Source organism: Aspergillus homomorphus (genome assembly GCF_003184865.1).
Source record: "Aspergillus homomorphus CBS 101889 unplaced genomic scaffold BO97scaffold_14, whole genome shotgun sequence".
NCBI lineage: Eukaryota > Fungi > Ascomycota > Eurotiomycetes > Eurotiales > Aspergillaceae > Aspergillus > Aspergillus homomorphus.
Window position 1 is genome coordinate 92,996 of NW_020291900.1, and position 13,031 is coordinate 106,026.

The 13,031-nt window shown below is 52.5% G+C and overlaps 4 protein-coding genes and 1 non-coding gene across 5 annotated transcripts; 2 read left to right on the top strand and 3 right to left on the bottom strand.

The window, feature by feature from the left end:
- Positions 1 to 703: 703 nt before the first annotated feature.
- BO97DRAFT_367236 (OSTA/TMEM184 family protein) lies at positions 704 to 2,003 on the bottom strand (the record flags this gene model as incomplete). The annotated part of the gene is made up of 6 exons (XM_025692645.1): positions 704 to 1,009; positions 1,062 to 1,211; positions 1,258 to 1,383; positions 1,433 to 1,682; positions 1,737 to 1,884; positions 1,937 to 2,003. Coding segments are annotated over 6 exons (1,047 nt in total), but the record flags the coding sequence as incomplete, so codon positions are not given.
- Positions 2,004 to 2,711: 708 nt separating this feature from the next.
- Positions 2,712 to 4,308, top strand: BO97DRAFT_477366 (Zn(II)2Cys6 transcription factor; the record flags this gene model as incomplete). Its single annotated transcript, XM_025700543.1, has 2 exons — positions 2,712 to 2,789; positions 2,843 to 4,308. 2 exons carry the CDS (start codon positions 2,712 to 2,714, stop codon positions 4,268 to 4,270), a joined length of 1,506 nt encoding a protein of 501 aa, XP_025552236.1. The 3' UTR covers positions 4,271 to 4,308.
- Positions 4,309 to 7,586: 3,278 nt separating this feature from the next.
- On the top strand, positions 7,587 to 8,441 carry BO97DRAFT_343170 (uncharacterized protein; the record flags this gene model as incomplete). The annotated part of the gene is made up of 3 exons (XM_025691698.1): positions 7,587 to 7,762; positions 7,824 to 8,155; positions 8,218 to 8,441. The coding sequence occupies 3 exons, from the start codon at positions 7,587 to 7,589 to the stop codon at positions 8,439 to 8,441; spliced, it is 732 nt and encodes a 243-aa protein (XP_025552237.1).
- A 971-nt stretch (positions 8,442 to 9,412) lies between these two features.
- On the bottom strand, positions 9,413 to 9,502 carry BO97DRAFT_t124. Its single transcript has one exon. It is a non-coding gene; the product is annotated as a tRNA-Asp (tRNA).
- A 280-nt stretch (positions 9,503 to 9,782) lies between these two features.
- On the bottom strand, positions 9,783 to 10,712 carry BO97DRAFT_404999 (Hsp20/alpha crystallin family protein). The gene has a single exon (XM_025695082.1). It carries the CDS (start codon positions 10,598 to 10,600, stop codon positions 10,028 to 10,030), a length of 573 nt encoding a protein of 190 aa, XP_025552238.1. The 5' UTR covers positions 10,601 to 10,712; the 3' UTR covers positions 9,783 to 10,027.
- Positions 10,713 to 13,031: the final 2,319 nt, after the last annotated feature.

Sequence of the window (13,031 nt, forward strand, 5' to 3'; positions counted from 1 at the left end):
ATCCACACGCAGCCTATGCCCATACTTCTAGAGAAGCAGCGGCGCCGGCAACTCCATGCCCAGACTCATAAAAGCAAGCACTCTCGTTACCCAGGCATAGCCCATAGCCCAGATCGCGATACAGATGAAAGAGCCCACCGCAATCGAGATGTAGTTCAGCCGGCCGATCCCCTGCGTCTCTCCATACACCTCCCCTCAAACCGTCGGGAAAGGGGCGACGAGCAGATACGTCGTCCCGAAGAAAAAACCCATGTACAGCGCGATGACCTTCATGTTGTGTACACCATATCCTCGCTTTATACTCTCATCAGGGCTGTTGCTCCCATACAATATCACTACCAATCGGAGACCACGAAAGGCCTCGGGTCCGGACGGAAGTGAGACCTTGCAGCCTAAGGCAGGAATCTGACACCCGGCAATCACAATGACGGGCGAGGATGTCACGGGACTATGCGATATGGCCTATAGTGCACCTTTCTTGACTGAGGATAGATGATACACGAAGCTAAGTCCCTATATGTAATCCTCTCGCTGACCAGGACTGAACAAATCAAAGCAATAACATACCAACTAGACACCGAAAACGACGACACCCGGCCACTCGAACCACCAAGCCGCATCGCATCGACAATCACCTTGACCCCAGCTTATCCATCTCAGCGCCTCCCTCCAACTCTCTTCCAGACATGAGCAAAGTAGCCGCGAAGCGAACAGCACTCAAAATCTCCCTGGGATCGAGCAACCCCAGCCATGCCCGCACACCCAAGGGGCCGCCCTGGTACCGGAGCTCCGTTACCGCCGCATAAGCCGGGTTCAGGCTGGGCTGGACAGTGGGCAACGTCTTTCTGATCACGTATGGCCGGATGGAGTATGCATAGTGGAAGAACAGCGCGAATGGGACCATCTGGATACAGACCACCATGGTTGGAATGCCGATTTTCACGTCCGCGTAGGTGAGTTGTGCGTTGGTCTTCAGTGTATCTGTGGTTCCGAGGGCGAAGAAGATAATCTATGCAGGTAAGTCTTATCGTCATCGTGGTTCAGGAAACTGTAAGCCGTACCTTTTCGAGAAACGACAAGCCGACGATCAGCTTGAATGCAAGAAGCTTGGCGAGAGGCTGGTGGTCTTTCAGGTGAATCTTGAAGCTTTTGTAGAACTTGAGGACGGAGATCACGGCTGAGACCAGCGAGAGGTTGATGATGATTGTGAGCTGGCTTGGGTTAGATTGATGCTCACTACCAGAAGGGTTAACATACCCAGAGATGCGCAAAGTATGGCTTGTTGCTCTCAAGACAGTAGACGCCTGCTGCCTGGGTGATGTCGGTCACGATAGAAGCCAGTAGAGCCACGGCTGGGTATTGGAAGATGGCAATCCATGTTTTCTAGACACGTCAGCACAGTCGGACTTGAACTGTAGAGAGTAGCGATTACTCGGTACCAGCCCGGACTCTCTGCGGGAGACTCGGTTCCGCTGGGTGCAATTGCCAGAGGCGCGAAGAACATGTCTTTCCGGGAGGAGGAGGGGGCAAGAAGCTCAAGCATCAGGAGATAGAAAATCCCGAGAGCTACGGCTTGGAACAAGTCTAGCCAGGGATCTATGTACACGTGCGCCTCGGGAGCGCATATGGCGATGAATGAGAGGACTGAATATAGCGGCAGCAGTGTGCATATTCGCATTATTCTATCATGCGTCAAACTGTGTTCTCGCGGTAGGTGGAGATGGATGGAAACATACTTGAGCTGCTCCTTTGGCTTGCTTAGGTGTGTTGCGTGCAGAAACATTAAATAAAAAATCATCAGGCATGTAAACGCAGTGCAGGCACCGGATAAGATCATAATGAATGTATGGAACGACATGTCGTGTAGAAATGGCTGGGATGCCACTACACTCTCGGGTTAATTCTGTGTGTTGAGTGGGATGGATAGATCGCATACCTTCTGAGAGCGATTCTGCTGGGCACGTATGGCTGGAACTGCTGCTGTCATGGTGAAAAATGCCCATCTTGTCACTTCAACCAGTCAGGTGAATATCAAAGGTATGATTTAAGACAAGGGATAGATCGCAATTCGAAAGCTCTGTAGTCAAGACTGCATATTGGATACGACGAGGGTGTCGACATCATCGTCCTGCGGATGCACAGTCGGACTTTATATCCTTTCGATAGAAACTGATAATCGCAGGTTTGACAGACTGTGATGCAGATTCAACGCGTTGAATACGAGCCAACTTGACGATCCTGTACAATAGCCTCTATTGACGCTATGTCATTTGCGGCAAGCGAGGCGACGCATGGCTCTATAACAGCGGCAAGTATAGACAGTTTCAGCGGCCATGATTGGCTTCACAGCCCACGTTAATCGTCCAGCTTCGCCACAGACACGTCTCTCTCAGCCGTTGCTGCACGATTGACACCCACTAGGCAGTTTGCGGCAGGCGGCGCGACGGGCTATCCATCTAAGCTTGAGAGACCTCCACAGCCTTGCGCTATCCACGAGGCTGTGAGCCACAATTCGCACCTCAAACCTCCGATACACTTCTTCATAAACCAGAATTTCCCTGCAGGATCGTCCATGGACTGATAATGTCCCACTACAGACCGGGAACCGAAACCTCTTCCCACCACGTGGCAGTGTTTCGAGAGTCTCTCGGAGAGACTTTCCGCATTCTGTAGACTCTGCCTCCTGGCTCGGGCATCATACTTCCGACCCCATGCAGACCATCAGTGACAAAGCTATTCGCAGCCGTAGGAGTAAAGGCTGTCTGGGCTGTCGTAAATCCAAAGTCAAGGTAAACGGCACGACTTCCCCATGACAAAGCAAAAGATCTAACCATGGGCACAGTGCAGCGAAGAACAACCCCGATGCAGACGATGTGCTCGCCAAGGCAGCCAGTGCCACTATCCCGACCCACTAGACATCGACTTCCGCAACGAGAACAACAAAGCCGCGGTGCGAGCCGAGTCCCTGTGGCGCCAGAGAGTGACGGTGCCGAATCTCCTCAAAGCGCCGAGCCCCGGGCCCGACGATCTCCAGCACCGCGCATTAGCCGCCTTTTACCGGGACTTCGGCTGCACCGCCGAGGTCTCGACCCCCTGGATTGAGTTCTTCCAGATGCTGCCTAACCTTTACCGACGGGCCGCAGGCAATCCGTCCTCGGCGCAAGCCATCCGGGCCCTAGCGCTGGCCCACTACGCGCGCCAGCAGCAGCAGATCTCGCAGCTGGAGATCCTGGCACGAACGGAGTACTCCAAAGCGCTGAACCTGATTCGATCGCAGCTGCAGAAGCGAAAAGGGGTGCCGTGCACGGACGTGATCGTGTCCGTGTCGCTGATGGGGCTCTTCGAAACTATCTTGCCCAGCAGCAGTTCGGCCGGCACCGATCATCGCTCGTGGCAGGCGCATCAGCACGGCGCCATCTCCATGATCCAGCAGCAGGCGGAGTCGCATGCAACGGATGCTTCGGCCGTGGAGCCGCGGCTCCTGCGGTTCATGTATCTCCTGATGATCGTGAATTGCGTGAACAACCGATCCCGGCCCCTGCTGCCCTTGCATCTGTGGACTGGCGTCGTCGATTCCCGCCTGCCCGCCGCGCGGCTGTTCCGCATGATGTACAGCCTCGCGCAGTGGCAGGCGGACATCGACGGCTGGATTGAGGAGGGACAGCGCTCCGAGCACTCGAATTCCAATGTCGACTACGTTCAAGATATGACCACGAGGCTATCACTAGCGGATGCAGAGCTGCAAGAATGGGAAGCCCAGCTGCCCCCCACGTTTCACTTCTACGAGAGACCGTCCACCCCCGCCGACCATGTCATGCTGCAGTGGCCCGGGGCCCCGCGCCGGATCTACGTCTACGAGTCCTGCTGGCGGGCAATCCCCCGCACGTTCTGCTTCGCGGTGCGCATCCTGCTGAGCCAGAATCTGCTCAGGTGCTATCGTTGGGTCTTAGAGCGAGGTCCACGTTCTGGGATGCTGAAGGAATACCAAGCAGCCGCTGTTCAGACTATTGTAGAGATGATTGCACATATATCCCGGAGCGTGGATGCGGTTGTTGGGTCGTCGGGGCTCTCGGCTGGGGACGGTCGCAACATGGGGGAAGGTGAGGCCATGCGGGGACTGGCTATTGTATGGCCTCTCAGTGCTGCGTCGAGCGCTTTGCTGAGGAACAGGGGCGTGCTGGATCGGGTTGGGGATGAACGGGCTCGGTGGGTTGAGGATGCTTTGTTGTATGTGCGTCGGTTGGTGGGGAATCGTGAGCCGACGGAGTGAATATTTGACCAACTGGATGTTTATTCGAGACTCTGATGGGAGGAAGGAGAACGAGACGGAGTGATAATCAGTTCTGGCTCAGCTTCAATGTATGTCATGTGATATGTTTTGATCCGGGTGTTCGCAGATATAGGTCACGTGAGAATGCGTCTGCCAACACTATGCGGTCCTACGCGAACAGTCATCCGGAATAACCATAGGAGACTCACTTCCATATTTCAATACCGTGGGCATAGGTGCTCGTGAGAAGGGGATGAGATTGTGAGTACAGAAATCATGCAACCACACCTTATTACCTCAGCGTTAGCCGTTATGTGAAAACCGTTTCTGTCGGCAGTAGCGAGGCCGCTGACGGGTCTACCATGATTGGACCTACAATAACAGCATCCCAAATTGATGAACCGCTAATCCAGTGCTGTACCTAAGCCAGGCAGGGCCCCCCTTTGGGTCGTCCATAACATAAAAGGCAGCCGCTGGTAAAGCATCGGCACAGATGGGTGACAACATCGGATTTGTTGATCTGAGCTGCGATTAATATAAATTCGTCAATATGGGCTTGACAGAGACTCTGGAGGCCACATCGGTGATTCGTGGGTGCGAAGCAACTTCGACTAAGGATGTAGAGAAACGCCATTTGTGCAGTGAGGCTCGAGGGTGCGATCAGAAGCGAGTATTGCAATCTGTCGACATATGGGCAGCCGGCATATGCTTTTTTGCTCGATCAATGCGGTCGGCTGATATGGGACCCAAGCACTGGACTAGTGGCGCGACTTTCGTGGCCCCAGCAATTCGAGCAGTGTCCGCCGGGTGATGGAGGAAACACATTGCGTCTGACGAAGTAAGCGGAAGCCATGAAGATCACAGCCAGTCAGAAGGAACGCCGCCCCAAGATGCAGGGGGCGATTTAGCTACCCAACATCAGTCAGTATGAAAATGCCGAATTGGCACAACGTAGGAGGTGCAATTGGCATAAAATGATGGGAAAAAAGAATCCCTGATCTCAGTTGCACAGGCCTGGACCGTCCTCTGGGCCCGATGGATCAAGGAGTATATTCTAAACTCAGAAACGACCTCGATGGGTTTGAAAATGCGACTCCAAGCTAGGACTGCTTGACCAAATATAGGTACCATCGCCAGTTGACTGTATGCATGGCACGCTCTAGTTTCGGCCCTCAGATAGGAATCCAGGTGAGGCGCAGCCGGTCCACAGACTCCATCGCAGGAAGTATCAAGGCTCACTTGTTGGTAAGACATCCTCACCATGTATCGGGCCATCCAGGGGTGAGTCTCAATGGCACTATTGAAGAAGTGGTCCCACTAATTGGCTTGCTCGGCCGAAGATTTCCGTCGTCAAAGGTCTCTGATCGAATGAAGGACAATGCTCGAGACGAGATGAGAGCTGCAGGAACAGGATTCTCGCTTTCCGTTTTCTCCCACAAGACGATTGCACTTCATCTACTTGCTGACGGGCGAGATTCATGAAGCGAGCAGGATTGCATGGCCAGGGCACCGTTCTTCTGTGCTGCATAGAAGAGTGTTGCGCTTATCCCTGGGTCGTGCACCTTGAAAGGGGTCGAGAAGTTGTCTAATCTCCAGTCGTTCAGTCTGGCCGCAGCCGTTCCCCTTTCTCTATTTTTGTCTCTGAATCAGGAGATGGCGCCAAAATAGCCGAAGAGGGAAGGACAGTAAGCGTATTATGGTGATACCAAGCCGAGCGCTCCCTCGGCCCTTCAACACGGGGAAGCAGTGCTCGTGCGAGGAATGGCACAGTGGAAGCTTCTAATGGGGGCCATGCTATGCTGACATGAAAAATCGTCGCAAGCTTCGTCAGCAGGGTAGGATGTTGATGTGTGCACGGCGGGCGCAAAGGTCTTGGATGGCCGCAAAGGCAGTGGTCGGTCCCTGCTCGACAATGGGGCGGAAAGGCCAACTTTTATCGAGGAGGAGGAAATCATGGAAACATCGGTTATGGAGATTAAATTAGTGTATGGTTCGGAGAATAGGGGCAATCCCAGGGGCACGTAGCCAACCAACCGAGGTTATTGATTGGAGCTGGGGTCTGGGGAAGATAGGCACCCAAACGGATGTGGCAGGTTTCAGCAAAGAGATAATGCATGACAGAGTATGAAGAATGCAGATGCCATGAAGTCCGCCCGCCCCCTGGCCAACAGAAAGTCAGTGACTAATAGACTTGGAGGTCGAGGCTTTATTCAGATCCGGATTTGGCTGAATCTGAAACCGAGAGCCCCGAAGTTCACCGAGAAGACACCTGAAACAGACCCCATGTTGCCTTGTGGCCGACCCACCCCACTCGAACCCGATGCGGTGATGGGCCCAACGAGGCGGTGGTTTGCGGAAAAATTCATTGTTTGAAGTCTGCCTCTCGAGGAAAACTTTGCCCGGGAGATGGTCGAGGTGCAGACACGAGCATGATATCCCTGAAGAAAAGGAGGGGAAGTATAGAGATCAACGCCTGGCAAAAGAGGGGTTTCAACTTTGGTGCTTTGTTTTCTAAGGTAAAAATGGTTCCATGGGTCCGTTCTGAAACCGGTGTCACTTCCGTCCACTAGTCCTGGAATGGCTTGGTCTGCTAACCGGGATTGTCCCGTTCTGGCTGCTGATTGGTTGCCAGGATCTACGCCGGCTTTATCGCGACGAACCAATGGTAACTCCAGATCGGCTTCGGTTGCATCCGTGCGGCTGGTCTGATGGAGAAGAAAGTCTGCTGATTGGGGGATTTCTCCCTCAAATCCCCCGACAAGAGCATGGTCAAACTCCACTAGTGGGCTGTTGACAACTCCGATTGGGATGTCAATCCAACGTGAAGAGCCGTTTTGTGCATCCCTCGAGTCAGACAGACAATCCAACAGGAACAGGGGCCGCAGGAACGAGTCCTTTTCCTGGTGTCCACTGTTCACACTAGACAGCGAATAGACTTTCTCTGCAACTGCAGAGATGAGTCTCCCTCTCAAAGACCGGCTTATAAAGACCTCGTCGGCTGTCCCTCAACATGCTGCTCCCTTCTCATCATCCTTATCATCCTCAGCACTTGCAGAGCAAGCTTGCAGATTCTAGTCGTTCACGACATCGTCATTCCTTCATTTTTCGTTTTCAGAGACTATTGACTAGTCTCGTCACATTCCTTATTCCACACACACACATACACACTCTCTCTCGTCCAATCCTTGCAGTATCCACTTGTCTTTTTTTTTTCTAGCCTCCATATCTCGATTTACCCACGCCAGTTATCAAAATGCAGTTAACCAACTTCTTCCTTGCTGCCGCCTCCGTGGTCGGCCTTTCCGCCGCTGTCCCCATGGGCAGCCGCACCAACACCTTGGCCTCGCGCTCCATCAACGCCATCGTGAGCGCCAGCGGCCTGGCTGTCGCAACGCTCAAGGACCACGACGGCAGCGGAGCGGGCCAGGATGTCTACACCTTCCACACCGGAGACGGCACCGTCGCCGATGGATGGCCCGCCCTGTCCAGCTGGTCAGTGCACGCACCGATCGATGCTCCGCTTGTCGATCATTTTCGCTAACCGTTCCCACAGGGTCTCTTTCGACGACATGTGGAAGGCCAACAGGCCCATCATCATGGAGTCATGCACCCAGTTCGGCGTGCCCAACAACTCCGCCAACGAGACCCAGAACCTCTACGAGTCGATCCAGCAGGTCGCCAAGGAGTCGCACCTCGACCACCGCTTCATCCTGGCCATCATCATGCAGGAATCCAAGGGCTGTGTCCGCGTCCACACCACCAACTATGGCGTTCGCAACCCGGGCCTCATGCAGGACCATGACGGCACCGGCACTTGCAACGACAACGGCGTGGTCCAGAACCCCTGCCCGAAGAACGAGATCCTCCAGATGGTCCGCGATGGAGGTGAGTGCCAGCCCTATCGAGAGTATAGAAACCCATAGCACTAACCCAACTCGTCCCCACAGCTATCGGCACCGCCGCCGGTGACGGTCTCGCCAGCCTGATCAACCAGCAGGGCAAGACCGACGTCTCCGCCTTCTACCGCGCCGCCCGCATGTACAACTCGGGCTCCATCTCCAACCAGGCCAACCTGAACGTCGGCGTCGGCACCGCCTGCTACGCCACCGACGTCGCCAACCGTCTCACCGGCTGGGTCAGCGCTGCCTCCCAGTGCACGCTGAGCGCCTAAACGTGCTGTGCTTGTTCGCAGTGTCGAAGATGTCCCGCTTTCCGGCGTGGTTAGGATGATATAATGTTCGATTCCCTGTGCTTTTTGCTGGTCTTTGGCTTCTTGCTTTGCTTTACTTCTTGTGGTCATCAAGTCCGGCTACACTTCGCTGGTCTGGTTGGTTTTGGTGACATGTCTCGATGTCTGGATGTATCATATACTGCGACTAGAATCTACCTATGATTTGCTTGCTTGATGAATATTGCCCGGATTGTGTAATGACTCGCTGAGATGGTCGGAAGTAGAGATGCGCTAGCTGAGACAACTCGTTGAGAGAAGCGTACACTCCCGTCGTTGGTACTTGTGTGTAGAGTTCCGAATTGCACTGGCATGCTGAAGGAAACGATGATATCACCTGTTTCACATCCGTCAAAGGTCACTTGACAAGCGCAACTACAATAGAGTACACGTGGAGGCATTACTCACTTTCGTGTTATTTTGATAGTGTTGACTCGATTGTCACCGAGGTATACCCCATTCGAATGGATTAATCCACATATAGAATGCCTTGCCCGGTGATTGAGCGGCTTTGTTTCGGCAGAAATCGGCTCTGTAGTCACGTGATCTCTAGTAATGACACCATGCATTGTGCCCTTGTGTTTTTTTGTTCGAAATTGAAGTTATCAGTAACGAGTATCAGTCCTTTCTCTGAAGCAATATATGAGAGAAATGTAGGTTCTGTGTCAACATTTACTAATAGTGGGATCCTCAATTCGCGAATGCCAGACCGAAAGATATATAATCGGCTCGACCCAGGAAACAAGTGGATTAGATGACCGAACTGCGCAAAAGCCCCTGGAAAATAAGGCTCATTGATAAACTTGCAGTCCCTAGACGGCAATAGTGGCAAATAACCTTAAAAGGCTACATCGAAGCCAGAGCAATAAGTGTTGTGGAAAAAGTGACTAGAAACAAAAAGATATTAAGAATATCTCCCCGACTGGGAGTCGAACCCAGGTCTCCCGCGCTTGTTCCTTTACAGGATTGACAAGCGGAAATCATGACCGTTAGACCATCGAGGAAGAGGATGAGATTTTCTGCCTTATTTGTTTACATATTGCATTACTAAAGCTACAATATTCTTTAAAAGAGACAGATGCGCGGAACCACCGATCTCTTGACCACCGCAAGTGTTATGGTTCAAGATTGGCATGACTGGTTAACCATGTTTGTCACCACGGATCATACCTTACAATCTTCGGTTTAAGCCAAATGCTTTATCTTGCTGTCCTTACTGGGTGAATGGTTCGATGGAAGGGAAACCAGCTACAATCTACATGAGAGTACTGTTTGCAGTTGGACCATGCTGAAGAACGTATTGAATTAACTATTAACAAACATTATCGTAAGGAATGACACTCAGTGCTCAACAGAAGGCGCAATTTGTCAACAAAGTTCAAGCATCCCCTCAATCATCCAGCTCAAGAAGGAGAAAAAGCACAAAGCAAGCAGTCGAAAAGCTCGAAAACAGTCGCTATGCTAGAATTCGGATCACAAATTGTTGTTCGTCTCGTCGAAAGCCCATAGGCGCAGTCACCTCAATCCATCTACTCGATGTTGATCTTCTTGGCGGTGGGAGCAGCAGCCTTGGGCACGAAGATGGAGAGGATGCCGTTCTTGAGGCTGGCCTTGACGCTGTCCTGGTCGACGCGAGTGGGGAAGCTGAAGGTGCGGTGGAACTCGCCGATGGAGCGCTCGCTGACCCAGAAGTGAGGCTTGTTCTTGTGCTTGCTGACCTGCTTGTCGCCGGTCTTGGACACCTCGCTGCCCGCAGCCTTGTTGTCCTTGTTCTCCTGGGTCTGGGCTTCAGCCTTCTTGTCCTCGGCGTCCTCATTCTCGTTGAAGTTGCTGTACTCGCGCTCGGTGCGGCCCTTGATCACCAGGGTCTGGGGGTCGGAGAACTCGATGTCGACGTCCTTCTGGGCAATGCCGGGCAGCTCACCATCCAGGTGGTAGCCCTCGGCGGTCTCGCGGACGTCGAAGCGAGGAGCGAAGGAGCGAGTGGCAGTGGTGGAGCTGGCGCTCGCGCTCTGGCCGGAGCGGTGGAGGTCATAGTCGTCCAGAAGACGGAAGAGAGGGCCAAATTCACCAGCGGAAGGGATGCTGCGGAAGAGAGACATGGTGATTGGATTGATTGGATTGATAGTGGTAGTAGATAGAGTAGAAAGAGTTGTAGTAGAAGAGTGCGTTGTGGTTGGAAGGCTTAGAGAAGTTGTTGTTCTTGTTGATTGCTTGATTGATTCTGAGTTGATGAAGTCCAGCTTGACCGGACCTCGAGGGTCTCTTTATACCTTGGGAGGGGGTATGGATGAGGTTCATGATGATGCAACGAGCCATGTTGTGGTGTAACACTCGAACCGTGATGGATGGCTCTAGAAGCTGCCTGAGGCAACGAGAATGGCCCGGATCGGCCGAGTTCGTCCGCGATGATTCTGGGCGCTTCGACACGGACCACGTGACCCCGCTTCTTCCCTCCAAAGAACGAATCCAAAACCACTTTGGAACCTCAACTTAATTGACCGAACTATACAAAGTGATGTAATCACCCCACGGTTTCGAAGTACGAGTTCGGAATTCCACTTCCTTCCTTGTCTCCAGCATCACGCCATCTTCGGTTCTGGCCCGTTCTACACCCCGCCGACACTGCGAACGATACCTTGTTTCTACTTAGTACAACACATACATGGGTTTGCTGCTAGAGTGATCGACGCTGTCACTACGAGCGGAGGACCGGATAGACAGCTCTAGAATGAACCCACCGGCGCTCATCCTTGGCTGCGCCAGCCTTAAACCAAGGAAATGCACCAAACTGTGCCATTCGATGTCTTACTTTAGTCAACTATCACTGCGGAATCCTGGTTCGACTTCATTCTAATCCAGCGAAGCGCATGATTCTCTCGTTGCTTGATACCTCGGTGGCAAATTTATCGCCTGGCTCTGGGGAGCTCCGAGAGAAAGTACCAATGCCAGAAGGTTAGCTTGCGACATGATACGACGTGGGTGGAAGGATCCCTGGTCAATCCGGGATACAAAATCAAGGCATCGGGATTTGCTTTCGGTCTGGCATGGACTATTGGAGAATGGTGGTCGCTGTGGGTGTTGATGGAAACATGTTCTTTGTGCACGCTGAACGACAGGTTTGCTGTATAGACGCTGGAAGAAGCTTCGATGAGGGGTCGGCTCCAAGCCTGGCTTATCCGCGCAAAGGAACCTGTTGCCAATTCCCAGAATGTCTATGAGTCTCACCAAGTACAGATCCAGGTAAATCGAATTCTACCATCATCTATGATGCTTGAATTGCGACCTGCGAGAATACTTGCAGCTGAGTTTACAACTCTGCTGGTAGACTTCGAGATAGTAAACGGGCATGATTGGAGTGTGCGATAGCTCCACAGGAATGACTCTGAACACTAGGCGAGCATCATAGCATCACAGAAGACAGAGCAACCTTCCTAGTTGCGCTGTTGTTTGTTTGATCCTTACAATCAACCAACTGTCATCAAGAGACTCGTTTTCGAAGATATCCTGAGGCATTCACCTGTCATGGCCCGAGCTTCCACGTCCATCTCAAACAGGACTAGTCCAGGACTCTAAGTACTGTATCAACATAGCAGTTCCCTTTCCTTTCCATTTTACATGACAAGTCTAATCTCCCTACAACTGAGGAGAGCAGAAGTCACACTGACCACAACAGGTGCTCGACAGATCAGCCAGAAAGGCGTGGCTCTTAGCATCTTACTCAAGAACGTCGGAAAGGTGCTCTGCCGTTCCTGCATGGCGAACTGAGCGCACGTGAGTGGCACATACGTGACTTCCGATTGTCTTCGAGTCCACGATCCAGTCAAATAAGCTAGAGCTGTCCTGACGACAGACAGACTAAAGACAGCAGACTGCTTCAAGCTCGTCCTCACGGAATACTCACAGCGATACCTTCGCGCCTGCAAGTCTTTCTCGATGCCGACGATCGAGTATCTGGCCTATTACAGCTGCCCGAATGTGACACAGCCTACCCATGATGAACACCTCTCACAAATGGGAGTATCTGTAAAGATCCGCGAAGCAGGCTGTGCAGTTCTAGTGACCCTGTTCCCGTGCTGTATCAACCTCCAGAGATATTGACGAATCTCGCCCGCATAGATATGCAAGAGCTCGAATGATGTGTGAGCAGGATCTCCAACTCCGATACGCGAAGTTCAAGGTTCAGTCCTTCCTTATCGCCAAGCACGCCGTGGCTATGCTGCTATATTACGGGCTTTTAACCCCGCTGCCTGACTGACGATGCCACCAACATCAGCCACATCAGTCAGCAATCTCAATTGGATAACTTCCTTCCGCCAATTTACTGATTGAGTTTTTGCCACGCGTTGATGCCTGCGGATTTCCCCATATTCCCTCCGAGCATGCTTGTCGCCGTCTGCTGCATGCTTCATGCATCGGATCATGCTCATGACTTGACTTGTCTTCAAGCGAACGACAACAATAATAATCTGGATGCCTACCGTATATCGTATTCGAGCATCACGAAGATGTCTGCGCCTGCATGAATCGGTA

Bases quoted from the DNA above. Each gene is read 5' to 3' on its own strand.
- BO97DRAFT_404999 (XM_025695082.1), bottom strand. From the start codon at position 10,600: ATGTCTCTCTTCCGCAGCATCCCTTCCGCTGGTGAATTTGGCCCTCTC.